General features: G+C 41.9%; 1 protein-coding gene across 3 annotated transcripts in view; it reads left to right on the top strand.

Moving 5' to 3' along the window:
• Positions 1–27,239, top strand: part of Nsd3 (nuclear receptor binding SET domain protein 3) — a 104,626-nt gene that overhangs the window by 45,544 nt on the left and 31,843 nt on the right. For 2 of the 3 annotated variants that reach the window (XM_038324562.2, XM_038324561.2), the window contains exons 5-10: positions 5,275–5,429; positions 7,802–8,317; positions 10,991–11,117; positions 17,112–17,212; positions 19,456–19,501; positions 20,432–22,008. In XM_038324562.2, coding sequence (XP_038180490.1) covers positions 5,275–5,429; positions 7,802–8,317; positions 10,991–11,117; positions 17,112–17,212; positions 19,456–19,501; positions 20,432–20,514 — 1,028 coding nt within the window. In that variant the 3' untranslated portion in view covers positions 20,515–22,008. Of the gene's footprint in view, positions 1–5,274; positions 5,430–7,801; positions 8,318–10,990; positions 11,118–17,111; positions 17,213–19,455; positions 19,502–20,431; positions 22,009–22,384; positions 22,516–23,720; positions 23,847–24,892; positions 25,020–26,219; positions 26,418–26,745; positions 26,917–27,239 lie in introns of those variants that run through there. The other variant, XM_038324563.2, reaches the window with a different exon arrangement.

Genomic DNA, 27,239 nt, shown 5'->3' with positions numbered 1-27,239 from the left:
TTACCAGCTGAACTACATCTCTTACCTATCTAGTGAGCATTTTCTTCTGTGATGCTCACAGCAGCTGCAGGGAGGTATGTCCTGTGTCTCAGAAAAGTAGGCTCAGCAACTTCTTACTTTATAACCCTTGCTCTACAACTCTTAGCAGCTGAGTCCATGCAGTCATAGCTCAGAGGCGGTTGGGCCTAAGAGGCATTTATAGAGAAGACTGTTAGGCCAGACAGGAAGTACTTTGGAACTTCCTTCCTTCCTTCCTTCCTTCCTTCCTTCCTTCCTTCCTTCCTTCCTTCCTTCCTTCCTTCCTTCTTTTTTTCCCCTTTTCTGGTTTTTCGAGACAGGGTTTGTCTGTGTAACATTCCTTGCAGTCCTGGAATTAGTTCTGAGATCTGCCTGCCTCTACCTCCCAAGTGCTGGGACTAAAGGCTTGTGTGTGCCACTACTGCCTGGCCTACTTTGGAATTCTTAAAACTCTGTGAATGGAGAAGAACAGGGCAGGATTATCCAAGAGATGAAATCTTCTGAAATAAAGCAATTCCTGTCCAAATCTAGGCTTTGAACGCTTTCGGTTCATTTTTTTCCTTTCAAGAAAGCAACCTTTTGAGATCATATAAGGAGTTTTTACATTACATTTTTCTTTTTAAGGTTTATTTCTTAAAATTTTTGAATTCTTGTTTGTGTGAGTTGGGGTGGGGGTATGTGCACATGCAGGCAGGTACCCTTGGCCGCTCCTGTCCCCTGGAGCTAAAGCTACCTGAAGAGTCTTGGGAACAGAGCTTGGGCCATCTGTAAAAGCAGCTGCATTCATCACTCCTGAGTCACCTCTGCAGCTCCAGGAGCTTTGGCATTTAATTCATTAATTCATCTACTAGTCAGGTGCTCCGCAGGCAATTTTCTACTTCAGTGCTAGAAAATTTGTTTATATTACTCTTAGTAAGTTGAAAATATAGAATTTAAAAATCTTTCATGCTTTGATTAAAAGCATGAATATTTTTTGTCTTTAATATTTAAAACCTAATTGCTTTATTGAAATATTCACATAATATACAATTTAATCATTTATTTATTTATATTTATTTATTTGAGGCAGGATCTCATTATGTAGTTCTGTCTGGCCTGGAACTCCTTGTGTAGACCAGGCTGTTCTAGAATTGCCTGCCTTTGTCTTCCGAGTGCATAAAGAGATCTGGTGCCCTCTTCTTTCATGCAGGTTTATATGCAGGCAGAACACTGTGCACATAATAAATAAATAAATCTTTAACAAGAAGAAAAACCAATAAATAAACAAATAAATAGATAATAACTCCTTGCAAGAGTGTGTTGAATGATGTTTAGGCTACATTTTTATTTTAAATTATATTTCTTCATTTAGTTCTTTTAGTTGAAATTAAATGCTTTCTATATTTTAAAAGTATTGTATATTGATTAGGGAAGGCCAAAACTCTGAGTATCTATGACAGAAACCAACAGGTATCCATTATCTCTTCTTACATCTATGTAAATTCTATTAAAATTTGACAGGGGCAAGCCGGGCAGTGGTGGTACACGCCTTTAATCCCAACACTTAGGAGGCAGAGGCAGGAGGATCTCTGTGAGTTCGAGGCCAGTTTACAAGAGACAGGCTCCAAAGCTACAGAGAAACGCTGTCTCGAAAAACAAAAACAACAACAACCAAAAAAAAATTGAGAGGGGCTGGAAAAATGACTCAACAGTTAAGAGCACTGGCTGCTTTTCTGGAGGACCCAGGGTCAATTCCTAACACTAACATACCATCTTTAATTCCAGTACCATGGGATCTGATGTCCTGTGCGGGCCTTCTTGAGTACCAGGCACTGGTGGTGCACAAACATACATGCAGACAAAACACCATATTTATAAAATAAAAGTCAATTTTGAAAAATTGGAGGTAATTCTTTTTCTCTCTGCATGTTTGTAATTAACAGACATGGAAATAAATTTCTTTGATATAAATGTTTCTCCTGGGGAGGGAGTTGATTTTGTTTTTGTAGTGTCTCACTATGTTACCCAGGCTGGCCTGGAACTTGAGGTCTTTGTGCTTTCAGAGTACTGTATCCTGTGGCACCTACTTTTTCCTCTGTATGTGTGGAGACGTGTTCACCTGTGCACACACCAAGCCGGAGGAGGACGGGGCATCTCGCTGCCCATCTCTTTCCACCTTACTCCTAAGAGTCAGGCTCTCTGAGTGAAGCTGGAGCTTATCTGATAGCCAGAAAGCCCCAGCAGTCCTGTCTCCACTTCCTACAGCCCTGGGTTAGAGGCATAGGAGGCCATGCCTGTGTTTTTACCCGGGGTGAGGATATGACTCAGATCCTCATGCTTGTGCTTGCAGCAAGTGTGTTTATCTGCTGAGCCATCTTCCCTTTTCTCAGCCTCTTTCCTCTGCATGCTTCCTCTTCCCTTCCACTTTCCGTCCTCTCTCCCTCCCTAGTCCCTTCTTCCCTTCTTGTGAGAGGATCTCATTATGCAGCCTTTACTGTCCTGGAATTCATTATGTAGACCAGGCTAGCCTGGAATTCACGGAGACAGTCTTTGCTTCCTGAGTACAGGGACTAAAGGCGCGTATCACCTACCAGCCTTCCCATGTTTACTAACACTGGCAATACTTTTATTATGTATCTATCTATCTATCTATCTATCTATCTATCTATCTATCTATCTATTTATTTTTGGTTTTTCGAGACAGGGTTTCTCTGTAGCTTTGGAGCCTGTCCTGGAACTAGCTCTTGTAGACCGGGCTGGCCTCGAACTCACAGAGATCCACCTGCCTCTGCCTCCCGAGTGCTGGGATTAAAGGCATGCGCCACCGCCGCCCGGCTTATCTATTTATTTTTATTATCTTTAAAGATTTTATTTATTATGTATAGTGTTCTGCCTGCATGTATACCTGTGGGCCAGAAGAGGGCACCAGATCTCAGAGATGGTTGTGAACCACCACGTGGTTACTGGGACTTGAACTCAGGACCTCTAGAAGGGCAGCCAGTGCTCTTACCCTCTGAGCCATCTCTCTAGTCCCTATTTATTATTTTTAAATTTGTTTCATAGGCAGGGTTTTTCTGTGTAGTGTGGCTGTCCTGGAACTCACTATGTAGACCAGGCTGGCCTCAAACTCATGGAGATTACTTGCCTCAGCCTCCTGAGAGCTGTAATCAAAGGTGTGTGCCTGGGTTAGCAACGTTTTTAAAGTTATAAAAGTACATAGTTTTATCTTTGCATTATTTTACTTAAAAATATTTATGTGTATGAATGTTTTGCCTGCTTATATGTATAAGAACCATATGTGTGCCTGGTGCCAGAAAGGATTGTGTCCATGGAGTTACAGATGGTTGCGACCTGCCATGTGCTGCTGAGAACTGCATGCTCTTAGCTGCTCTGCCATCTTTCCAGCCTCTACTTTAAGATCGATTTTTAATTATTTTAATTAAAATTAAAATTAATTTAATTATTTTAAAATTCGGGGTGTGGGTATGTGTACCTGAGTACAGGTGGCACAAGGTTAGAGGTATGAGATTTACCCTTGGAGCTGAAGTTACAGGTAGTTATGAGCCGCTTGACATGGGTGCAGGGAACTGACTCCAGTCCTCTGGAAGAGCAGTAAGTGCTCTTCACTGAGCCAGCTCTCAGTCTCTGCATTATTTCTCATATATGAAAACATTTCTTCTACATATAGAACCTTTGACAGAAAGTTTAGAAAATTTTGTCAGTTATTCAGAGACGTGTGTTTGCTTCTTGAGTTTTCATGTCTTCAGGATTTATCTTACTTTTGCTTTTACTTTTTTAGATTTGTGGGTGAGAAGAACTGGGGCCCCATAAGTGCTCTGACATTGAGCTACACCCCTAGTCTTTGCAGAGGCCGATGGATCTGTGAGTTTGAGACCAGCCTGGTCTACAGTGAGTTCCAGGCCAGCCAGGGTTACAAAGAGAAACCCTGTCTCAAACAAACAAACAAACAAACAAACAAACAAAATTCTTGTTTTAGTGAGTCATGTCGATCTTTTGTATGTTGACACATTCCTTTGTAGCTTTTTCCCTCCTTCTTTCTTTTTGAGGCAGATTCTATGTAGCCTTGGCTGTCCTGGAACTCTCTAGGTAGACCAGGCTGGCCTTAAAGTCAAAGAGTTTCACTTCCGCCTGCCTTCTGAGTGCTGGGATTAAAAAAGTGTGTGCCACTGTGCCTAGCAGAGAATCTGTTCTTCTAGACCACCACGGCTGTTCTCTGGAGTTCTCTCCAAAAGGCGAAGGCTGGTTTCCCAGCTTTCTGATAATTACGTGAAAGGTCAAACTGTATTATTGATAACAAACAGTGTTGTTTTCCTTGAAACAGGAGCTCGTTCTTGAGATATGCCTGCCACCTGCCCACGTTTGAATAGCAGCCGAAAGGCACTTTTTCTAGTGACTGTGACTTCCGTCTTGCCACCAAATGACCATAATTAGTGCTTCCCTCAAGGCAGCCGTCACTATCCAGGGTGCAGGAGTGTCTCATTCATTTCTTTTGTTAGCTTATTGCACAGAGTATTTAAGACATAGATTCAAGGCTGATTAATCAAGGAAGATTAATCATTTTTTCTGATTTATCAAGGACATCACATAAAACTACCGTTTTTTTAAAAAGTGCCAGTGTATAGTGGAGAAGCACCCAATCATGGGGTGTGGTTCTACGCAGTTCATATTGTAATGCTAAAGTTTTATCTGCTATTGCTTTTGTGTCTGAAGTGTAAAAATGAAATCAATTATATTGTTATCACAGTACTATAGGGGTCACAGGACCCCTGAAACAATCTTATGTTTATATAGCTAGAAAGATGGTCTGATCAGTGCTTGGCTCTTAAAAGTACAAGGAGAGACAGTTTTGGAAGGAAACATTGTGTATTTATATTCCAATTTGTAAAAATATTAGAGACAAGTAAAAAATTATGTACTCAAAGTAATAAATGGGGTAATTAGCAAAATTTCACATTTCTTCTCTTAAAACTTGCTGCCCTAATTTTAATCACGTGGAATGATTTGATAGAAGCCATTAGTTTTGAGGTTACTGAGTATTGTAGTGTATCTTTGGGTAACTTAAAAGGTCCAGCTTTTGATAGGAAAAATGCTGAAAAAACTGTGTTTTGTGGTGTGGGGGGAGAAAAGGAAGGGAAACTGGGATTGGTATGTAAAAAATAAGAATTTTTTTTTTAAAAAAAACTGTGTTTTAAGATCCCTTTGGCAAATTATATGTGGATTTTTATGTCCTAACATAATATGAACTTTTACTTACAGGTGCCCGGGAATATCATGTACAATTTTTTAGCAACCAGCCAGAGAGGGCATGGGTTCATGAGAAACGGGTACGGGAGTATAAAGGTCACGAACAGTATGAAGAGTTACTAGCTGAGGCAACCAAACAAGCCAGCAACCACTCGGAAAAACAGAAGGTAACTGACAGCCTAGAGGGTGTGGTTTGTTTAGTTCGTTACATTGGAGATGGAACCTGGGGTCCTTCCCATGACAGACAAGCAATATACTGTTCAACTATACCCCCACTGTCCATTGACACATTTTATAACTGTCAGAGGAACACATGTCCATAATCCAAGCACTCATTCACGAGACAGAAGTATCACTTCAAAGTTTGAGGCCAGCATATAGCAAGTTCCAGGCCATTCAGAGCTACATAGTGAGACCGTGTCAAAAAATGTAATAAATACATAGTTGTATATATCATGTAACGTGATAGTACTATTGGAAACTGTCAGCTGAGGTTTTAGCTCATTTGGTAGAGTACTTGCTAGCATGCTTAAAGTCCTGGCTTAGGTCACTGGCACCACATAAACGGGGCATGGCTACATATCCAGTAGAGGTGGGAGGATCAGAACTTCAGGTTTTGCTATGTAGAGTTTAAGGGCTAGCCTGGGTTAGCTGGGACCCTCTCTTAAAAAACAGAGACCAACTTTAGGGTCTGTGGTGAATTGATGTGCACATGTCCAGTAGGGATTAAATCATGTGCTTATCTTGCTAAGGATTTTAAGTAATTTTTCTGTATTAGTATCTTCCCTTAATTCTTCTTTATGCTGTTAACAAAGTTACTTTATCAAAGATTTTAAAATTCTTCAGAAGAGCCAGGAGCATGAGCTTCTGTAATGCCAGCATTTGGGAGTCTGACAGAGGAGTCTCAGATTACAGTCGGTTTAGGCTACACAGTGAAACTATCTCAAAACCAAACCAAATAAATAATAATAAATCTAATACCTTCTGTGAAATAAGTGTTGTTGAAAATATTGATGTGCTTATTTAATCTTCGTAAAAATCCCTGTAAGGCACATATTTCCTTTTCCCTATCAAGAAACTGAGGCACAGAAAGCGTCTGTTCCTGGTTCATTTTAGGCCATAAGAGTTACAGAACTAGGGAATAGAACAAAAGTCATAAAATCTCAATGCATTTGAAGTGGTGGTGGATATTTCGACTTGAAATGGATTCTCAGTATGTCTTGTTGATTTCTTATTTATCTTTTTAGTTTGGTTATATTTTATTTATTTTATGTTATTTGCATATATTCATTGTACCTAGTACTAGGTTCCATAATTTTTTTTTCTTTTTGGCATTTTGAGACAGGGTTTCTTTGTGTAACAGTTCTGGCTGTCCTAGAACTTGCTTTGTAGACTAGGCTGGCCTCGAATTCACAGAGATCCACCTGTGACTTATATTTTAAGGATTTAGTCATCAACATTTAACATATACTCTACCATCTTATAGTCTGACTCCTAAAAAAAATTTTGTCTTTTTGTTGTTATTTTTTGAGATAGGGTTTCACTAATTAACTCAGTCTGACCTAGAATTTGTATTGTACACCAGACTGACCTTAAGCTCCCACAGATCTGCCTTTCTGTGCTTCCTGAGTCCTGAGATTAAAGGTGTGTGCCACCATGCCCAGCCCTATTGTTATATTTATTTTGTGTGTGTGTGTGTATATATATCATTCACATGCCACAATGTGTGTGGAGATCAGAGGATGACTTGGGGAAGTTGTTTTTGTTTCTTTTTTTGCCATGCGGGTCCCAGGGATGATCACTAAGGCCAGTGCCTTTACCTGCTGAGCCACCTCACTGGCCCTCTGTCTAAAACAAACAGCTCTCAGCTGCTTTGCTCTTCACTCTCAGCTTCCCTGGCCATCTCACACACTTTCATTCAGAGCTTTCTGACCTCCTGCCCACCCAGACTCTTGTGCTCAGCTGCTGTGGAAAGGGATTTAGGGTTTGTTATCACCACCCCATCCCCCCAACAAGCATGCTTTTCTTGTTTTGTTGTGTCCTTGGATCTTCTTTCTTTTTATTCTATCAGTGTTTGTGTATTGGCATAGACTGGCCACACATCTCCAGGTCCCCATAGTACCTGACTTGTTTGCCTACTTATGGAGGAAATAGCAGCTTTGCAGTGGTATGGTTAGTGTCTGTGTTTATCAGCCCTGAAAACAAGTCATTTCTGTAGTCTGTCTTCTTTCCTTTATTACTGTTGAGTCATATGATGTGGAAGGACAACTCCTCTTTGGGGTGTTCTTCAGCAGAGTAGTCAACAAAAAAATGTAAATAAAAGCAGACCTTCATGCCATTTAACAGAGTAATACTAGCTTATTAATGGCACAGGATCAGCAGATTCCATTTATTTGTCTTGAGAATCTGAAAATATTTATGTGTACTTAAAAAAATGTCAGGCTGCCTAGAAAATACACGTTAGTTTTAATGTGTTTATTGGACTAAAGGAAATATTTAAAATTTCACATAATGCCTGTATCTTTTTTTTTATAAAAAGATTCGGAAACCCCGGCCTCAGAGAGAACGTGCCCAGTGGGATATTGGCATTGCTCATGCAGAGAAAGCTTTGAAAATGACTCGAGAAGAAAGAGTCGAGCAGTACACTTTCATCTACATTGACAAGCAGCCAGAAGAGGCCTCATCCCAAGCAAAGAAGAATGTTACCTCCAAGACCGAAGTTAAGAAACCCCGAAGACCAAGATCTGTGCTGAATAGTCAGCCAGAACAGACCAATGCTGGGGAGGTAGCCTCCCCACAATCAAGTACTGACCTTCGGAGGCAGAGCCAGAGGCGGCATGCCAGCGTGGAAGAGGAAGAGCCACCTCCTGCTAAAATACCCTGGAAAACTGCTGCCGCCAGGAAGTCCTTACCTGCTTCCATCACAGTGCACAAAGGGAGCCTAGACTTGCAGAAGTGTAATATGTCTCCAGTTGTGAAAATTGAACAAGTGTTTGCTCTTCAGAATGCGACAGGAGATGGGAAGTTTATTGATCAGTTTGTTTATTCAACAAAGGTACCTCTTGTTCTATAGGGGTTTGGGGAATGGGACTAAAGAAAACACTTAAGAGTGTTATTTAAATACCCTTTGGATCCACTGCATTTGAAGCATACAGTCTCGTTTACTCTGGGCAAAAAGCTGTGTTCTTCCCACTTCACTCTTGCAATACTCCCATCTGTAGTCAATTAATCTTGAACAATGCAGCCAGGATTGAGCTTAGCTCCTGAAAGTCATGGAAAAACCGGCAGTTTGCCTGTTTCTCATTTGTAGAGTTAGTTTTTCTTTGTTGTAAAGTATGATTTTTATTAAAACTTTTCTTTTATCTGAATTGTTAAAAAAAATACTGGAATAATTGTACTTGCTGTCTGTTTGGTTGTACTGGCAGTAGCTTTTTGTTTTGTCTTAATTTTAACTACACAGTTCATTTAACCCAATGTACCTAAGCATTATTTCAATATGTAGTCAGTACAAAGTGGTTGGAGAGCTGCTTCCTGCTTTTTTCTCTCACCTAAGTCTTTGGAATTCAACATATAGCCTCTTCCACCCACCTCTCTAGTGTCTTAGTAGCCCAGGTTAGCCTTAAACTATGTGGTTGAATACAACCCTGCAGGTCTGATTCTCTTGCCCCTACCTCCTAAGTGCTAGAATTGCCACATGCAGCTGGTGTAGGAGTCATATACATTAGACAAGTTTTGTACCAACCGAGCTGTGTCCACCAGCATGTTTTTACATCTTGATGGAGTCTAACCACATGTCAGGTGAGCCACATGTGGCTACTGTGTTGGATTATCGAAATTTAGTGAGGATTTTTCGCATTAAATCTGCACATTGTGAGTCCCTGTTAAAGAATGTGCTCCCCTGATAGACTGGGCTTGGTAGTGTGTGCCTATCATTCTAGCACTCAGAAGGCAGAGGCACATGGCCAGCTTGAGTTACACAGCAAAACCTTATCTCAGAAAATAAAAATCTCGGCTGGTTATGCCTCCTGGCCCGGACTTCTCCTAACAGTGGTATCTATACTTTGCTCAGGGCTTCTCTAAATCTAGTTTGAAGCTGTTTGAGTAAAGACCACATTCAGCTGAGCCAGCCGTTTTGTTAGATTCCTGTTAGCTTAGGACCTGTCGTTGAGATTTAGGGACGTTGTACTATGTGTCCTGTAATGACATGTGGTGAAGAAAGGGTGATTAAATGGTATGGACCAGCTTCTAAAAACCTGTCAGCCTACCCTGGGTTTCCACTTAAGGCAGTCAGTCTTTGACTTGAAGGTCTAAATTTTTTTTGTAACATTGGAATAGGTATGTACCTCACAACCTACTCCATAATTTGGGGTTTGTGATTTTGATTTAGGTGCATCTCATGCATGTGCATATTAAGAAATTCTGTGTTTCTTTTTCCATCAGCATACCACATATAAATAGTTGTTTGAAATTATAACAGTGCTTCATCCTCAGAAACATTCTTAGAAATGCTAAAGGCACTCTCCACATCTGTTTCTGCCTGTGGGTTTAATTGGTTTCAGTAGGGCTCAGTTCTCCAGAAAAGCTTAAAGTCTAGTTTCTACTTGACTTCTCCATTTTCTTTTTCCTTTACTTTCTCCTTTCCCTTTGGTCCTCTCTTTCCCCTTTCTCATTTCCTTTCCTTCCCAGAAGAGAGTGTCAGTTCTCTGAGCTCCAAAACATTGGTGTTGGGTCCTGGAAGGAACTCAGTCCTGTAGGGGAGCAGCAAGTGCTTTTAACCTCTGAGCCATCTCCCAAACCCCAGTGTGATTCTTTTGATAGCAATATTTGCATATTGTTTGAATGCGAATTGCCTTTATTCTTAGAGCTAGTTTTATTTGTTTCTGAATGAAAAAATATTCCCCCCCCCCACATACATACCCTAAAAGTATTAAAGGAAATTCAAGATAAAATTGATCTTTTGGGGCTAGAGAGATGACTCAGCCCTTAAGAACATCCGGTGCTCTTGTAGATCTGGGTTCAGTTCCCAGAACCCACATGATGACTCACAACCATCCATAATTCCAGTTCCAGAGGACCCAAGGTCACATTCTGCTTCCTGCAGGCATGCATGCGGTGCACATACATGCGGGCACAACACTCATACACATAAAATGAAAATAAATCTTCAAAAACAAATCATCTTATAACACTTAAAATGGCTCTTATTTCAATACATTAAAAAAAAATACCTAAATTCTTTTCTAATCTGAGTTGACTGCACCTGCTGTCTACTCCATGTGACCTATTTGATGATATTTTATAAAAATAAATGGCATATTTATTTAAAGATATTCTCATCTTAAAACACATTGGCCTTTGTACCTTTGTAACAGACTTCAAATGACAATGGAATAATGAAAGAAACTGTTCAGGCTGGGGAACTGTTCAGACGAGGGATTGCTTTGTTGTTGACAGAAAATGGGTAATGCAGGTTCATTTATTAAGGGTATTTATCACCTGCACTTAAAGCAAACAGTTTTCATTTTTCTCTCAAGTGATCTCACTGCATATTTTAAAATACATCTGATGACTTAATAAAAATTTTTATGATAACAACTAATCATAATTGATAATACAAGTTTGAGAAAATTATGATTGTGTTAATTAATCCATCTTTATAAGCTCATGATACTATGTGCCTGCTAATCACTTGTTTGTTTGTTTTTTTTTATTCTGCCTCATTTTAAAGGGAATTGGTAACAAAACAGAAATAAGTGTCAGGGGGCAAGACAGGCTTATAATCTCTTCACCAAGTCAGAGAAATGAGAAGTCAACCCAGAACGTGTCGTCCCCTGAGGCAACATCTGGTTCTGCAGGTGGGTATGACTGAGAGGCTCCTAAGCAACTGTCAGTATTGAAGGTAAACTGTGATGGACAAAAACAGTTCATAATGGCACATATGCATAAGTATTTCATAGTGAGAATCATTACTTTGTATGCTAATTCTGTAACCCCAGCCCCAGAGGATCTAACTCCTTCTCCTGGCCTTCACAGGTACCTGGTACACACATGGTACGCAGACAGACAGACATGTAGACATATTATTCATCCACATAAAATTAAATTTAAGGATTTTGATTTTAAAAGCAAATATTTTAGTTGAAAAAATGGGTCAGAACTGGAGCGCTTTATTCATAGTTCTTTTTTTTTCTACAGGAATTTAGATACTAGGGTAGTTCCATAATTAAGAGTATCACTGTAATTTCTATGCTGAGTATATAGTATGCCTGTAATCCCAGCCAGAAGAAAGCAGCAACACCCAGCTCTAAATAAATAAATACATACATGCATACATGCATACTAGAGGAGGGAGAGCGTGGCTGTGAACTGTAAGCTTGTCTCAGTCCTTTCTCTTTGCATAGAGCAGCAGCTTGCTCATCCAGCATCACAGACACCCTCACCATTTGCCCCTTTATCCTCTCTGTGCAGTGTCTGTAGCTCTGGGCCCAGGACCTAGCTACTGTGATGTGACAGACCCCTGAACTGAGAACTGAGCATAGTCACTCTTCCTTGAAAGAGAAATACCTGAATCAGGGAGTGGGCAGCAGAGGCAGGTGGAGCTCTGTGAGTTTGAGGCCAGTCCCAGGCCTGTCAGGACCATACAAACAAATGAAAGAAAATAACAACAAAACACAGAGACAGAAAAGCTCCTGTATTTAGGTTGTGCCTTTGGAAGATTCAAGGCTATGTTTTGGTTTAAAATTTTAATTCCACTTATTTACTTGTTTGTGTGTGAGTGTGTGTGCACGTGTACACATGGCATGACATGGCATGCATGTGGATCTCAGAGGACGACCTGTGAGAGTCAGTCTCTTAGTTTGGGTCCTGGGGATCAAACTCAGATCAGACTTGGCAGCATGCGTCTGGATTCACTGAGCCATCTTATCTGCTTAAAGCTAATTTTCAAAAGGACTTACAGTGTATCTTAGTTTAAACTGGCTGTCTGGTAGATTTGTGTCACAACAACAGAACTATGTGACTGATAAATGAATATTGTTTCTGTAGTAGTGCTTTGTGTAACCAGTAAACACAGAACCTTAATCTCAGTTGAAGAGGCTGCTGTGGGTATCACAACTCCAAAGCCAGCATGGGTAACTTAAGTGAGACCCTCTGTCAAAAACTACAGTGGGGTGGAGCCAGGTGATGGTTCTGAAGGCTGAGGCAGGAGGATTACTGTGGGTCAAAGTTAACTTGGGCTATGTAGTAAGTTCCAGGACAGCCTGGGCTATAGACTGAGAACCTGTTTAAACAACTTGCCCATACCTATAGGCTTTTATAAAGTACTTGCTGGTGTGCAACTGGCCTAAGTTCAGTACTTAACTGAAAAAGAAATTTTAATTAGCTTGGGCATCTAGAATCTTATCTTAGAAATAAAAACTTACTTTATTTTGTTTTTAAAAAGACTTTGAATTCTAAGAAATGATTTCGTAATATAAGGGAAAAAAATGTTTCTTTTCTGCCTCACTTTGGTCATTTTTCACACTCCTGTAACCTGGGTGAGTGGATTATTTTTCCCCATACTTACCATTTCTTAGACACTTGCTAAGCAGCCATTTTGTTTGTGAGACAAGGTCTTATTGTGTGGCTCTGACTGCTTTGGAACTCACTTTGTTGACTATGCTGGCCCCGAACTGAGATGCCTCTTGCTTCTGCCTCCTTAGTATGAGGTTAAAGCATGTGCCACCCTCTTTGGATTTACTTCTCACCTGTCAGACCCTTGAGGTTGGAGCTCACCTGCTTCTGGTGTGAAACCCAGATCGATTCTAAACTCACTGCCTCCTGCTCCTACCTCCCAATCGCTGTCCTGACCAACGTCAGCTCCCACACCCTTAGGTTTAGTATAGATTCCAGAAGTCTCTGGGACTTGGGTTTTGTAAAGACAGGATTCTCCTTATAGCCCTTGTAGCCCAGGCTGGTTTTGCATTCCAGATCTTTGGCCTTACCCCCCAGGCCTGACCCTATCTCCAGAGTTTCTGGTTGGTAGCCTGCATGTTGGGTTCTACTATTCCCTCCTCTGATAGAGTCATTTGCTAGAGTGACTCACAGAACTCAGGTAAGGCACTTCATTGACGCTTACCAGTTTGTATTAAAGATGCCAGAGGGTACAGATGTGCAGGCAGATGAAGAGACTCCCCGACAACAGGTGCAAAAGGCTGTGTAGTGTCTCCGTTCTCCCATCTGAACGATCTGGTATCATAGTTTAGAGGTTATCAAGGAGGCTTCATCACATAGGTACGGCCTGTTCAGTTAATGTAGGCTCCAGCCTGTCTTGCCTTCTTGGGCAGGAATTTGGGCTTGGAACTAAAACTTAGTACAGCTTTGTCCTTCTAGTGACTAACTTCTGCCTAGCAGCCATCAGGAGTTGTCTCAGTACAGTAAAAGACAGATCTACTTGGAAGCTCTGTGCCAGGAACTAGGTCAAAGACCAAACAGGACGAATATGCATTCATACCACTCAGAGAATTAGAAAGGACTTAGGAATAAAGGGCAGAGATCAGATATATACTTCTCCTTCTTAAAAAGATGGCGTTTATTTATTTGTATGTGTGGTGCATGTATGCCACTGTGAATATACGGCGAGGCCAGGGAACAGCTGCAGAAATGGGTTCTTTCCTGCCACAGTGTGGGTCCCAGGGTTGAGCTCAGCCATGTTTCCAAGGGCCTTTACCCGCTGTCTCACTGACCCAGTATACTTCTTAGTGTATTGTGGTAATATACTGATCAAATTGTCGTCTGGAAGAGTCAGCTTCTGGGAAGTAGAAATAGAGATCTTGAATCAGTAGTAGTCCAGGCAAATCTGTGATAGAGGGTACAGAGGGTTATTTTTGTGAGTTTGAATCTAAGTAAAATCTGAATTATTACAAAAACTGTACAACCACCATACAGGAAAAGACTTGGAGGTGCACGCCTTTAATCCCAGCACTCAGGAGGCAGAGACAGGGGGATCTCTGTGAGTCGCAGGCCAGCCTGGTCTACAAAGTGAGTTCTAGGACAGCCAGGGCTTCACAGAGAAATCCTGGCTCAAAAAACAAAACAAAACAAAAAAACCAAAACAAAACAAAAAACCACACTTGGGCTAGCTTTCTAGAAACAGATGGGAGGAATGCAAGACAGGACAAGATCATTCTCAAGGGTACTGGGCACTATTGAATGAGGCACAGTAAGCCGAGTATCTTTATCCAGTATCGAGTCAGGAAAGGAAGCTGAACTGAAGAACCGAGGGAGGTCTGCTACTTGCATCATGTCAGCCACCATGTAATAAAGTGATTGAAGATGAGCAAGTGACTTAGGCTACGATGTAGTATTTATTTTCTTTTGACTATTCATCAAACAAAGCCCTTGGGCCTGGGCTGTTCTAGTAGGCATATCAGTTTTTATAGCAGCTTTGTTCATTTGTCCTGCTTTAAGTGAGATGTCTAGATCTTTATTTACACACCTATAGTCTCTCCAGAAGGAAAAAAAAATAGAAAATCTTAATTTCATACTGGATATTTCTTATTTTTATTTTTGTTTTTGTTTTTTGAGACATGGTTTCTCTGTGTATCTCTGCCCGTCCTGGAACTCGCTCTGTAGACCAGGCTGGCCTCAAACAGAGATCCGCCTGCCCCTGTCTCCTGAGTGCAGGGATTAAAGGCCTGTGCCACCACTGCCTGGCTTTACTGGACAGTTCTTAAGTGTCACGACTTTTATTAAAGAGTTGTGATTTTCTTCCCTTTTCCTCAGCTACTGAGTATGTCTTTGTGTAATCCTTTCATTATGAAATTCAAGTTCTGCTGTGAGCTTTCACCTTTGCTTTCTTGTTAAACAGAATGTTCTCGTTGTTTATACATAGAAAAAGGCAATCCAGATTTCTTCCTTAGACAACTCGAGGTTAGATTTTGAGTTTTGACTAGACCCTCCCTTCAGGGATGGGTACTACAGCTTTGATTTTGGTTTTAGTTTAGTTGCCAGTGATTGTTGCTAAACATACTTTTGTCTTTTTAAATAATCATCTCACTATTTTATAAAAAGAACTTTTAGTAGTTCAAAGGTCAGAAAAGAGGCTTATTTCCCCTTAGAATCCATTGTATCATCTCAGCTGCAAGCTGAGAGTTCTTGAGCTTTTTCTTTTCTTTTTCTAACTTAAATACATAAACTGTGTGCCCCTGACATATCTCTGTGGTTTGAAGAGTGATATTTATTCATTCATACGAGGCCACTAAATTATTTTCCAAGTTCCTGCTCCCCCTTAGAAAATAAGTATAAAAATTGTTAGTGGTTTTAAATGTGTTTGTTCTTTAACTAGCTTTCAGAATAATCGTAAGAAATCATGTTGCTTTGCCTTTTGTAAGATAGTAGGTCAGGGTTGGGTTTGTAGTTTAGTTGGTAGAGAGCATGCCTAGCATGCTTAAAGCCCTGGGTTCAAACCCCAGTCCCACATAAACTGGCATGTGAGCGCATGCCTATCATCCCAGCACTTGAGAGATGGAAGAAGGGAGATCGGAAATTCACTATCATGCTTGACTATCCGGTGTGTTCAAGGATAGTTCGATCTACATGAGAGCCTGTCTCCAAAAAACCAAAAAGCTTGATCTGGTCAGTGCATCATAGGATGGCAAGAAGTTAGGACTGATTGCCGCCCTAGAAACAAGTAGGGCTTTGCTCGCTCGCTGTTGCGTCCAAGCTATTTTCATTTTTATCTTCCTAGGTGGTACTTGAGTATTGATGGTTGCGCTAAAGTATCCCCAATTGGTCTACCAGGGCAGGTGCTCTTGTTTTAGTAAACTTTTTTTTTAAGCTTTTGGAGCCTGTCCTGGAACTAGCTCTTGTAGACCAGGTTGGCCTTGAACTCACAGAGATCCACCTGTCTCTGCCTCCCAAGTGCTGGGATTAAGGCATGCGCCACCACCACCCATTAGTAAAGATTTTTATCAGTTTAAGGAGAAAAGTTAAGAGTAAAGAATAGTTCCAGAACCTTCATTGACTAGATTGTGACTTCGGTGCTAGAAGCAGATTAATTATACCACTGAAATATACTGTTGCTGCACTGTGGAGCTAGCCTTGCAACTAAAGCACTGCCAGCAAGCGAGAGGACAGGAACTTGGATTCCTTGAACCCACATAAGTGCCAGATGAGCATGGTAGCCCACCTATAATTCCAGCCTTGGAAGGTGACTGTGGAGACTGTCCATATTAGTGAGCTCTGGGTTTGACTGATTCCTGGTAGCGCCTTCACCTGCATGTGCACAAACTTGCGCACACAGTTTACATATGTACCCATGCATGTGAATGTGCATGCACACGGGTGTACCCCATGCATAGATATGAGAAAGGAAAGATACTGGCAGCAAGCCCTGGAGACCCTTCTTTGCTCCTCAGCAGTAGATAACAGGCGTGCGCTGCTCTTGCCCTTTTCTGTGTTTGTTCTAAAGTGGTTGCTGGGGATCTGAACTCAGTCCCTTTGTGCGTATGGGCTAGCAGAGCACTTTGTGCTGACCCATTCAGTCCTTCACCCCCGAGTCACACTTCCTTAAGTGTGTTTACTGGCCTTCAGGAGTAAACTGTGCCGCTGCTGTTTTGGCCTGACTTTAAAACTAAACTAAAACAACCTCACTTACTCATGGAACAGGATCTTGTACAGAACCCACTCAGTCATTTGAGCTGCTAGCTAATTATGTGTTCCCAAGTGTTTAAAAGCTTTTTAATGACTTAATTAAAATTCTGTCAGTAATGGATTAAAAAAAAGTCAAGAATCTGGTCAGCTCTTAACCAAATGAGTCAAACAGTCCTTAACATGTTTTTCTTTATTTGTGTGTTTAAATCATGTCATAGGCCCCGTAGAAAAGAAGCAGCAAAGAAGATCAATCAGGACTCGATCTGAATCAGAGAAATCCACCGAGGTTGTGCCAAAGAAGAAGATCAAAAAGGAGCAGGTTGGCTTCCTACATGTAGAGAGTTAGAGTGTATCTGTAATGTGGTGGCTTCTCTCCTGTCACCAAAGAAAGATCCTCCCCACCTGGGCCTCATTCCTGAACTTCCTTCCATCTGTTGTGGTGGTCGCGGTGGCGACTTCTCACGGCTGTGCTGTGATGCTGCTTCAGGCATGGTCACAGAGACAGGTCTGGAGATGGGGAGCCAGCGGCGCAAGACCCTGGCATTCATTTTGAAATTTCTGTTATAAGCACAATGAGTTCATGTTTTCATGAGTTTTACTTGGAACCATCATGGAGTTCCCTTTTTAAAACTTTGATTTTTGGTTTAAGCTGCTAGTATATATTGTTTTTATTTTTTAAAGAAATCAAATTAATTTAATTTATATTCTTATATTTAAGAAGCAGGTAATCATATATGATCTGGTCTTTCTGTTAGTATCACAGATCTTTTGAAATGTTATTTTTTTCAGTGGAATGGCACTCATCTGAAATCAGACTGTTAGATAAATAATATTCAAGGAAAAAGTGTGTGGGGAGGGGAGTACATTTTGATCGAATGTGTACTACTGGTGTAATCAATGTAGTAATATACATGTTAAATCACCTTTCAAATAACTCTTAGAAATGATTCTTCTATAAATTATGAACTCACAGAATCTTTTTAAAAAGTGAAAGATAAGCACTTTGCCACGGAGCTGTGTCCCCAGAATATTCTTTTCTTTTATTCCCTTTCCTTTCTTCATTTTTTTGAGATGATCTCACTATTTAACCCTGACTGGCCTGGAACTTGCTGTATAGATCAGGTTGGCCAGGCATGCACAGAGATCCTCCTGCCTCAGCCTCACCAGTGCTGGGGTTAAAGGTGTCTCACACCTCAACCAGCTTTAGAATATTTATTTTTTATAGCCCAACCACCTTGTATTCAATCCAGAATTAGTTCCAGTAAGTGTAATATTTTAAAGCCTTTTACCATGGAAGAGTATGTACTTTTTTTTTTTTTTTGGAACATCTTCACAATTTTAAATTTCCAAATTTAAAAGCTAACTTTGTGGGTGCTGTATGGTATCACAAGCATATAAAACATTTTTGAGAATATTTAGCTAAAATTTAGCTAATATTCATCGTTTATCATATAATTTACATATCTAGGAAATTCCAAAAATCTCCAAGTCTGACAAACCCTATAGTATTTGTTACCAAAATGAAGTTGTGACTTTGCCACCTGGTTTCCAAATTCAGTCTGTGACCATTCAGTTTAGCATTTATAACCAGAATGAGTGAAGTCCTGGACCAATTGTCAGTGCCACTGTGTTGTATATAGTCAGTAGTAGAATGGCAGAGATTGTTTGGAAGACTTTATATTTGTACAACTAATTGTATCGTACAAAAGCATTCCTGTTGTATGTTTTTTTACCTGTTGTAAAAAAAATAAAAAAATTTTTAAAAAGCTTAGAACAATCCTTAAATATTTACAAAATGTGTTTCAACGTGCATATTTCACACCTTAAAGAAACATAAAATTCAATCATAGCCTAAACAGGACTCCAGACAGCATCTTTTCCTATTCCCATGGTTCAGTCTCCCAGTACCACGTGTTTTACATATACATCGGCAGAATAACTTCTGATCTCGCTCTCCTGATGTAGGATCAAGACCCCGTTCATAAGACACTCAAGAAAGTGCTATTGCAATATCAGAGATTTACTAAGTTTGTTCTAGCAGCACAAGTATTGAGCTTCCAGCTGTATGGAGCCATGTAGCACTCTCTACAGAGAGGGTCCCGATTCTCAGCAACTTAGCTGTGAGTGCAGGCGCGGAAGGGTCTTAAAGTGGCGTGAGTTACATTAACCTGAGTTTCATAGTAAGTAAAAATTTATCCTAATGTCTTTGGGGCGGGAGGGGTTCCTAGCAATGTGGGGGCTGGTCGAAGGAACAGCCCCTCTCCTGCCTCCCAGACACTGAGGAAAATAGTCTTGTTCTCGTCATGTACCAAGGGAGTGGTGGGAAGTCTGCGAACGAGCATGTGGCTGTGTGTCGTCACTTGGTATTCAGCACAGGCAGCTAGGACTTAACCCTCCCTGACTCTGAGACAGAGCACTTGACCCCAAAGATGGGTCAGATTCAGATTTTTGGTAACATTGGTCACTCATCACTACTTAGATTGATGAAAGTGTTATTCTTCCCTCTATTTTTTTAAGGGTAAAAAATCTTCCTGTTAATGCTGTGTTTTTCTGTCCTAACAGGTTGACACGGCGCCTCAGGCTTCCCTGAAGACTGGATTACAGAAAGGTGAGTTAGCGCTGGAGTGCTGCTTGGCACTGCCTTGGTTTAACCAGTTGTTGAGAAGAACTTATCTGTACCTCATGGATCTCTGTCTGTCTCTGGAAATCATTGCTGCTCTTTGGTGTGAAATTTCATCCCCCTTGTGTGCGTGCACGTGTGTGTGCGTGCGTGCGAGCGAGCGAGCGAGCGAGAGAGAGAGAGAGAGAGAGAGAGAGAGAGAGAGACTGACTGACTTTTAGAGTTGATCCTACTCTGTCCTCCCACATAAAAAGCCTTTCTTGTTTTGGTAAATTGGAGAACACCATGTAGACTTGATATTGTTTCCCACTTTTCCTCGTAAGATTTTGGGATTTCACTGGCTTATAAACTAGGGATGTGACGAATCCACTTTTTTGGTATTCGACTGAATACCGAATAGTAGCTATTAATGTTTGTCAAAAATGGACTATGGCAAATCAGACAAGACAGCTTTACTGCGAAAAGTGTTGCCACACTTCCTTTTTACAGTGCTGTACAATCCTTTTGTAAGTTACCCATAGCATAGCTATGACCACTATTTGATGACCATATATGACTCTATTTGAGATCTGCACAAAGTTTAAGGAGCCTTAAACTTTCTGTGTGTTTTCTGTGTGCAATCTGAGTATAGTACAAACTCCATAGCGTGACTCATGCGATTTTGGTGAGCTCAAACTAACTGTATTTAATACCTGTAGTTTACTCTGGGCAAATTGCATTATTTTAAAATAAATAAAATAAAACACCAGCCTCTCTGCATTCTCGGGGAGAAGTCTGCAGCGATGGTCTCCGTGGAGATCCTCAGCAGAACTGAACGCCTCTCGGAGGGAACACTGCTTGGCGGAGCTCCAAGAAAAGGCATCGCGATGGCTGCGAGATTAGGAGGCCTGATTGCGTTGTGTTTCCACCATTCCACAGGGCCGGCGGACCGAGGAGCGCAGGGCTCTGTCCGATTCAGTGACAGCTCCGTCTCCGCAGCGAAAGAGGAAACTGTGGACTGAGATTCCTGTACAATTTCATCCCAGAAACTCCAGACTTGGAGTCTCCGTGCAAGATTTCTTTGTCGGCGGCTCGATAAAGTTTCTTTTGTTTTGATTTTGATTTTGCCAATTATCATTATTGGCATTCTCTGGCCTGGTTTCTTCCTCAAGACTCTGAACAATTGCTTTAACATTCAGATGATTTCTCTCTCTTTTTATTTTTATTTTTTGTCTGAGCTGGATGGGTACAGCTTAAATCATGGGTCCAGCCTAAAAACCACCATTAACTTACCCTGATCAATTCCAACATGGACTGATTTTGTTTTTAAATAAAGCATCATTAATACACATCTGCAGGGTTTTGCCAAACGGCCCAAACTGTATACATTGCAATCATTAAAAGCTCTTATTTTTTTTTTTTTAATATTAGTGCCGTTATCATGGAGAACAGCTTGACAGCTATCTCCAGCGGTCTGTCATTTTTCTAGTGTTTTCAGAAACTCATCGGAATTGGCGGTACCTGTGTTTCCCTTCGAAAGCCTCTCAGTACAGCACTCCCGTTCCTCTGTTAAAACTCCTTGTTAATTCAGTGACCTTTTAGGCCAAGGAAGTACTTTGTGGTGGTGTTCTGGTTCCACACACCAGCAATGACAGAGATAGATTTGTGTACTTGTGTTTTTTAATCAGCGTTCACATGGGCAGGTCCCCTCCTTGGTAGCTGTCAGGAAGCTTTCAGTGCAAACTTGTAGGATGGGATGTGACAACCCGAGCAGTCTCCCGAGGCCCACATCCTCCACCACAGAATATGGCTGCACACCAAGCGCTGCTCCCACCCAGCCCGTTGCGGATCTTCATGGCCTCAGGAGACTCCTTTCTCCATAGTCTCTTCTGGACTGCACTTCCCCCATAGCTTGCTGGGCTGCTCTAGATGTGTGTGATCTGGAAAGGTTGGGGGAATCTAAAACACAAACTGTGGGTGCAAATATTAACCGTCTCCTTGGTTCCTTGGTCTTCACCGTGCCTGACCTGCACATTTCACCGTGGCTGTCTCGGCATAGCCTACTGCATTAGCCCAAGAGATTGTTGCTTTGTAACTTTTTGCACTATTGTTTTGGCTGGATTTGTATTACACGCAGTTTTAAAAAAAAATTCCACACTATTCTCTGCCTTTTTTTTTTCAAATATATATTTATTCCTTCCCTCACAAAGTCCAGAGGCCTCTCATCTAGTTCTTCGTGATTTGCTACACTGACCACTGATTGTCCATTACAGCCCTCAGTAGTGTGCTCCCACACGGCGTGACGTGTGGGTGTGCTGCAACACTTCTGTATGGTCACAATAAATGCCACTCTACTAAGAAAGAGCAATTATGAACATCCAAAATTTACGTGGGGGATAATAATCAACTGAATTGCAAAATTTGGGGGGTTGAAATGGCACTATCCGTGTACGAATCGAATACAAATCAAAGATTTGTCACATCCCTAATAAAACAAGATGGAGATGTCTCTGCAACCGTATCTGTAAACTGCACTGTGTTGGGTTTCCTGTCTTCCCCTTACGAAATCGAATGGTTCTCTGCACTGCTCCCCATTGGCTGTCCTTCAGTTTTGCTAAAGTTGCTGTCTAGCCTGGAACGTGGGCTCCGCTGGTGAAAGTAGCCGTAGAGCAGAGCTGAACTTATGTCTCTAGAGCAGCTGTCAGTGAGCCTCTGCCACGAAGGCCGGAAGCTGCTGAAGTGTCCGCTGGCAACTTCAGTGCTACAGAGAGCGGCGAATTTCCCCCAACACACTTAAGATGAGCTTGGGGAAAGAAAACACTCTCCTACAGATAAATGAAAGCAGTAACCCTAAATACGACTTTAGGATTAATTTCAGTGTGTTATGTTAAGGTGCCAGCGAGATTTCAGATTCCTGTAAGCCTCTAAAGAAAAGGAGTCGCGCCTCGACTGATGTGGACACGGCTAACTCCGCGTACAGAGACACATCTGACTCCGATTCCCGAGGACTGAGTGATCTGCAGGTAAGTTAGTGCATGGTGCTGGGCAGACTGATCCTCTTGCCTTGCCAACCCCAGCAGCATGCCTCCCTGGGAGAAAGCAGGGAAATGTAAACACTCGTGGGAGGATGTGGGGCTGAACTGACTTTGTTGTCCCTAACTCTGGATTGCCAGCTTACCTGTCTGGATAGGGCGATGCCTCTTCTTCATTGTTCCTCCTGCAACTCTCCAGAAACGGACGAGAATGGCCTTTCCCAAGGGAAGGTCTTGGCCAAGGACATATGCATAGCTGTATTCTCGTGCTCGAATCTTCACACAGACTTCCACTGTAGGAGAGTGTAGAGTACTTGGGCCTCAAAAACTACACCCATCCACGAGAGGTGCTTCATGTGGTAGTGGTCAGCCTTGTTTAAAAAAAAAAAAAGTTAAGTAAGGCCCAGGCATGATAGCACACGCCTTTAATGCCAGTGCTCAGAAGACAGATCTTTGCGTTACAGGCCAGTCTAGTCTACAGAGCAAGTTCTAGGACAGCAGAGCTACATTGAGAGTCCCTGACTAATAGTGATAATAATAATAATAATAATAATAATAATGATAATAATAATGATAATAAAAATCAAAACTAATAGAGTTAGAGTATGTTTTTGAGACAGGGCCTCATTATATAGTCCTGGATGGCCTGGAACTTTGCATGTAGACTAGGCTGGCCTGGAAAACAGACACCTACCTATCTTAGCCTCCGCAGGGCTAAAGGCATAGCTTGGCTAAAAAAAGAAAGAAAAGAAAAATAAAATTAATTTGGTTATTTTTAACTTATTTTGTATATATTTTTTTCTTTTTCTTTTTTTGTTTTTTTTCAAGACAAGGTTTCTCTGTAGCTTTGCAGCCTGTCCTGGAGCTAGCTCTTGTAGTCCAGGCTGTCCTCAAACTCACAGAGATCCGCTTGCCTCTGCCTCCCAAGTGCTGGGATTAAAGGTGTGCGCCACCACCACCCAGCTATTTTGTAGATTTCTTAAGAACCAGATGAGTTTTGCTGCTTTTTAAATATTAGCTGTAGTTTTGCCCAAGTGACAGACACATAGCATCCCAGGGTTAAAAGGAAGAAGGGAAATGAAGAGAAGGAAGACAGGCAGGCAGGCTGTGCTGGGATAGCTTTGAGCCAGTTTCACTAGTTTGCATTGTGTCCACAGGGATTGTGTTTTCTTTATCATGTGCCCTTTTCCAAATAGGTAGGCTTTGAGAAAGAAGACAGCCCTTCCGCTGCTGCGGATGCAGACGCTTCTGACTCGCAGTCCGTGGACTCCAGCTTGTCTCGGAGAGGCGTTGGCTTGAGTAAGAAGGACAGTGTGTGTCAGGTAGGCAGGTGGCCACCTATAAACGTGATCCAGTTCTGCCGGCTGTGTCCTCATCGCCTGTAACCTTATTCTAATCTACTTTATTACTGCTTTAAAGTCCTAAGGCTGTCTGTGCTTCTTCCTCTCCCTCACTGGAGTGTTTGTCATTCCTGTGCGGGTAGCAGTCTTCACTGGGGTTTTATTGTTTGTTTTGTTTTTGAGACAGGGTCTCACTTTGTGACCTTGTCTGATCTGAAATTTGCTGTATAGACCAGACTAGTTTTGGACTCACTGTGTGCCACCAGGTCCAGCTACCTATTCCTTTTTAAAGTTTTTGAGTTATTTAATTTTATGTTTTACCTGTGTGAGGCTATGTGCATCCTGTGAGGATATGGTACCTGAAAAGGTCAGAAGAGGGAACTGCAGTTACAGATGGGTGTGTAAGCTCCGTGTAGGTGCTAGGAACCAAACCTAGAGCTCCTCAGGGAAACCCTGTCTTGTAGAAGGAAGCGGCGGGGCTGTGTCCCGCCACCCGGCCGCCGACTAGCTTTACACCCGAAATAATTACACGGAAACTGTATTCATTTAAATACTGCCTGGCCCATAGTTTCAGCCTCTTATTGCTTAATTCTCACATCTTCCTTTAACCCATATTTAGTAATCTGTGTAGCACCATGAGGTGTGGCTTACCAGGAGAGATCTTAACCTGCGTCCATCTCGGAGAGGAGAAGCATGGAGACTCACTATGTTGACTGCCTGAAGCATCTCCCCAACTCTCCCAGAATTCTGTTCTGTCTACTCCACCTACCTAATTTTCTGTCTCTTAAAGGACCAAGGCAGTTTTCTTTATTAATTAACCAATGAAAGTAACATAGACAGATAACTCTCCTCCATCACTGTCTCAAAAAGAAACAAAAAAGGAAAGAGAAATTTGAATTCTTGGGTCCCTTTTTTAGACCTTCTGCCTCAGAATACTGGGAGAAAAACCCAGTGACCTGCACTTCATCAAGTTCCTGGTCAATGCTGACACTCCAGTTTGAGAACTGCCGCTTTTCTTGCTCCTGCAGGTCTGTGAAAGCACTGGCGACTCCCTGGTCTCTTGTGAAGGGGAGTGCTGCAGATACTTTCACATGGAGTGCCTGGGGCTGTCTGCAGCCCCTGAGGGAAGGTTCCTCTGCGAGGAGTGTGAGACAGGTGAGCTGGGCCAGGGAGGCTGGGCTGCAGCGATGTCTCCTCCGAGACTCTTACTCTTTCCTGGTTAAGCCAGCTCTCCTCCCCTTCCACAGGTATTTCAGAGAGTTAAGACATCACACAGAATTAAGCTTCCCAAGGTCACGATGTACCCATAACCAAAAAAAAAAGCTAAATTGTTTTGTTTGTTGAGTGTGAGTCAGGCTGTTCTGCAGCAGAGTCTAAGATGTGCGTACCTGCTTAATAAATATTGTTAAAGCCTTCAGTGGGCTTCAGCAAGTATTGACTGAAATTCTAACTATAGTTATAGTAAATATTCAAATATAATAGAGTAAATATAAATATGGTTATAATAAAACTAAATATGATTATGTATTTAGTAGAAAATAATGCTATTGATTTTTTTTAAGACAAGGTTTCACTATGTAGACCTAACTGACCTTGAGCTCAGTGTGTAGACCAGACTAGCATTGAACTCACAGAAATCCACCTGTCTCTGCCTTCCCAGTGCAGGGTTATTAAATTTTTTAATGCTTGGTATTTGTTATTATTTCTTCCCTCACTATGTGTGCTGCAACACCTATCATAACAGCGTAGACGTTCTGAGCATTCTAGTTTTATAATCTTAATTTAGCTGTGCTCTTACATTTTTAAAAATGAATTTTATGTGTATGGGTGTTTTGTCTGCAAGTGTGTTTGTGAGCATACCTGGTTCCAAAGGAGGCCAAAATAGGGTGTTGGATGTCCTGGAACTGAAATAATAGATGGTTATGCGCTGCCAAGCAGGTGCTGAAAATCAAACCCAGGTCCTCTGGAAAAGCAGCAAGTACTTGTGAGCCCTGAGCCAGCTCTCCAGGCCCATGTTTCTCTGTATGCTAAATTCTGAAATGTCATAGCAGAATTTCTCTCAAGAGCAGTTCTTTGATATCTGTAGCTACTTCTATATTAAGAAATATTTAGCTTATGTGGAGGCACATACCTGTAATCTGAGCACTGAGGAGACTGAAGCAGGAGGATGGCAGTTTTGAGGCTGGTCTGGGTACATAAAAGCCCCAGGTGCTGGGATGTGACTCATTGTCAAGAGTAAGTGTCTCCATGCCCAAGGCCCTGGGCTTAATCCCAAATCTCTGAATGGTTAGAGGAATGGAATGGAATATGCTGCGGTCAGACCTTATTTAACCTATGTTTCCATCAATCTCCTAGGGCAGCACCCGTGTTTCTCATGTAAAGTGTCTGGTAAGGATGTGAAGCGCTGTTCCGTCAGTGTCTGTGGGAAGTTTTATCATGAAGCCTGTGTCCGAAAATTCCCCACTGCCATCTTTGAGTCAAAGGGATTCCGCTGTCCCCAGCACTGCTGCTCCTCCTGCTCCATGGAGAGAGACATCTACAAAGCCAGTAAAGGTAACCAGACGGGACAAAGTGTGTGAGCGCAGTGCTGACGTCCTTGTCAACAGCCCAGGCACCCTCTCTGTTTATCCCCACGCTTAAAAGTTGGGCCAACAGAAGCAGACTTGTGAGGCAGTTCAGTCTGCACTGAGGTCTTCCTTATGTATAGACACAGTATTTGATTCCTGGGAGGGCTCCTCCATGATTATCAGGCTTGCTTCAGGGACCAGGAAGTACAGGAACGGACGTTTGGTACTGACTGTAGCCAGTGTCGCAGGCAGGGCAGCCCTTCTCCCAGAGTGTCGAAGCCGCATGCTGTAGACCCTCTTGACCTTCTTCACAGGACGGATGATGAAGTGCTTGAGATGTCCAGTCGCCTATCATGTTGGGGATGCGTGTGTCGCTGCTGGAAGCGTCTCCGTGTCCTCCCACATTCTCATCTGTAGTAACCATTCCAAACGGAGTAGCCATTCTTCTGCTATAAACGTAGGCTTTTGTTTCGTTTGTGCCAGAGGTGAGTGTCAACCATTTTAATTTTTTGATCTGATTTCATCGGCATGTTTCTCCATTTAAATGTCCCTGCATTGGCGAGGACCCCAGCTGTCTCATAGTGCTATGTCCTAGGAGTGCTGAATCCATCCTGTTACTGCTAAAAGAGAACATTCCAGGCAGACATTCAAATCGTGAGACTACTAATTCTTCAATAAGCTAACATCTGCTTTTAAAAAGGACCTTAAGCTGGGTGTGCTGATGCACACCTTTATTCCCAGCACTTGGAGAGGCAGAGGCAGGAGGATCTCTGTGAGTTTAGACAAGACTGGTCTATATAGCAAGTTC

This window comes from Arvicola amphibius, chromosome 4 (assembly GCF_903992535.2).
Source record: "Arvicola amphibius chromosome 4, mArvAmp1.2, whole genome shotgun sequence".
Classification (NCBI taxonomy): domain Eukaryota; kingdom Metazoa; phylum Chordata; class Mammalia; order Rodentia; family Cricetidae; genus Arvicola; species Arvicola amphibius.
Note: the sequence above shows the minus strand (reverse complement) of the source record. Positions and strands in the feature narration are given on the sequence as shown.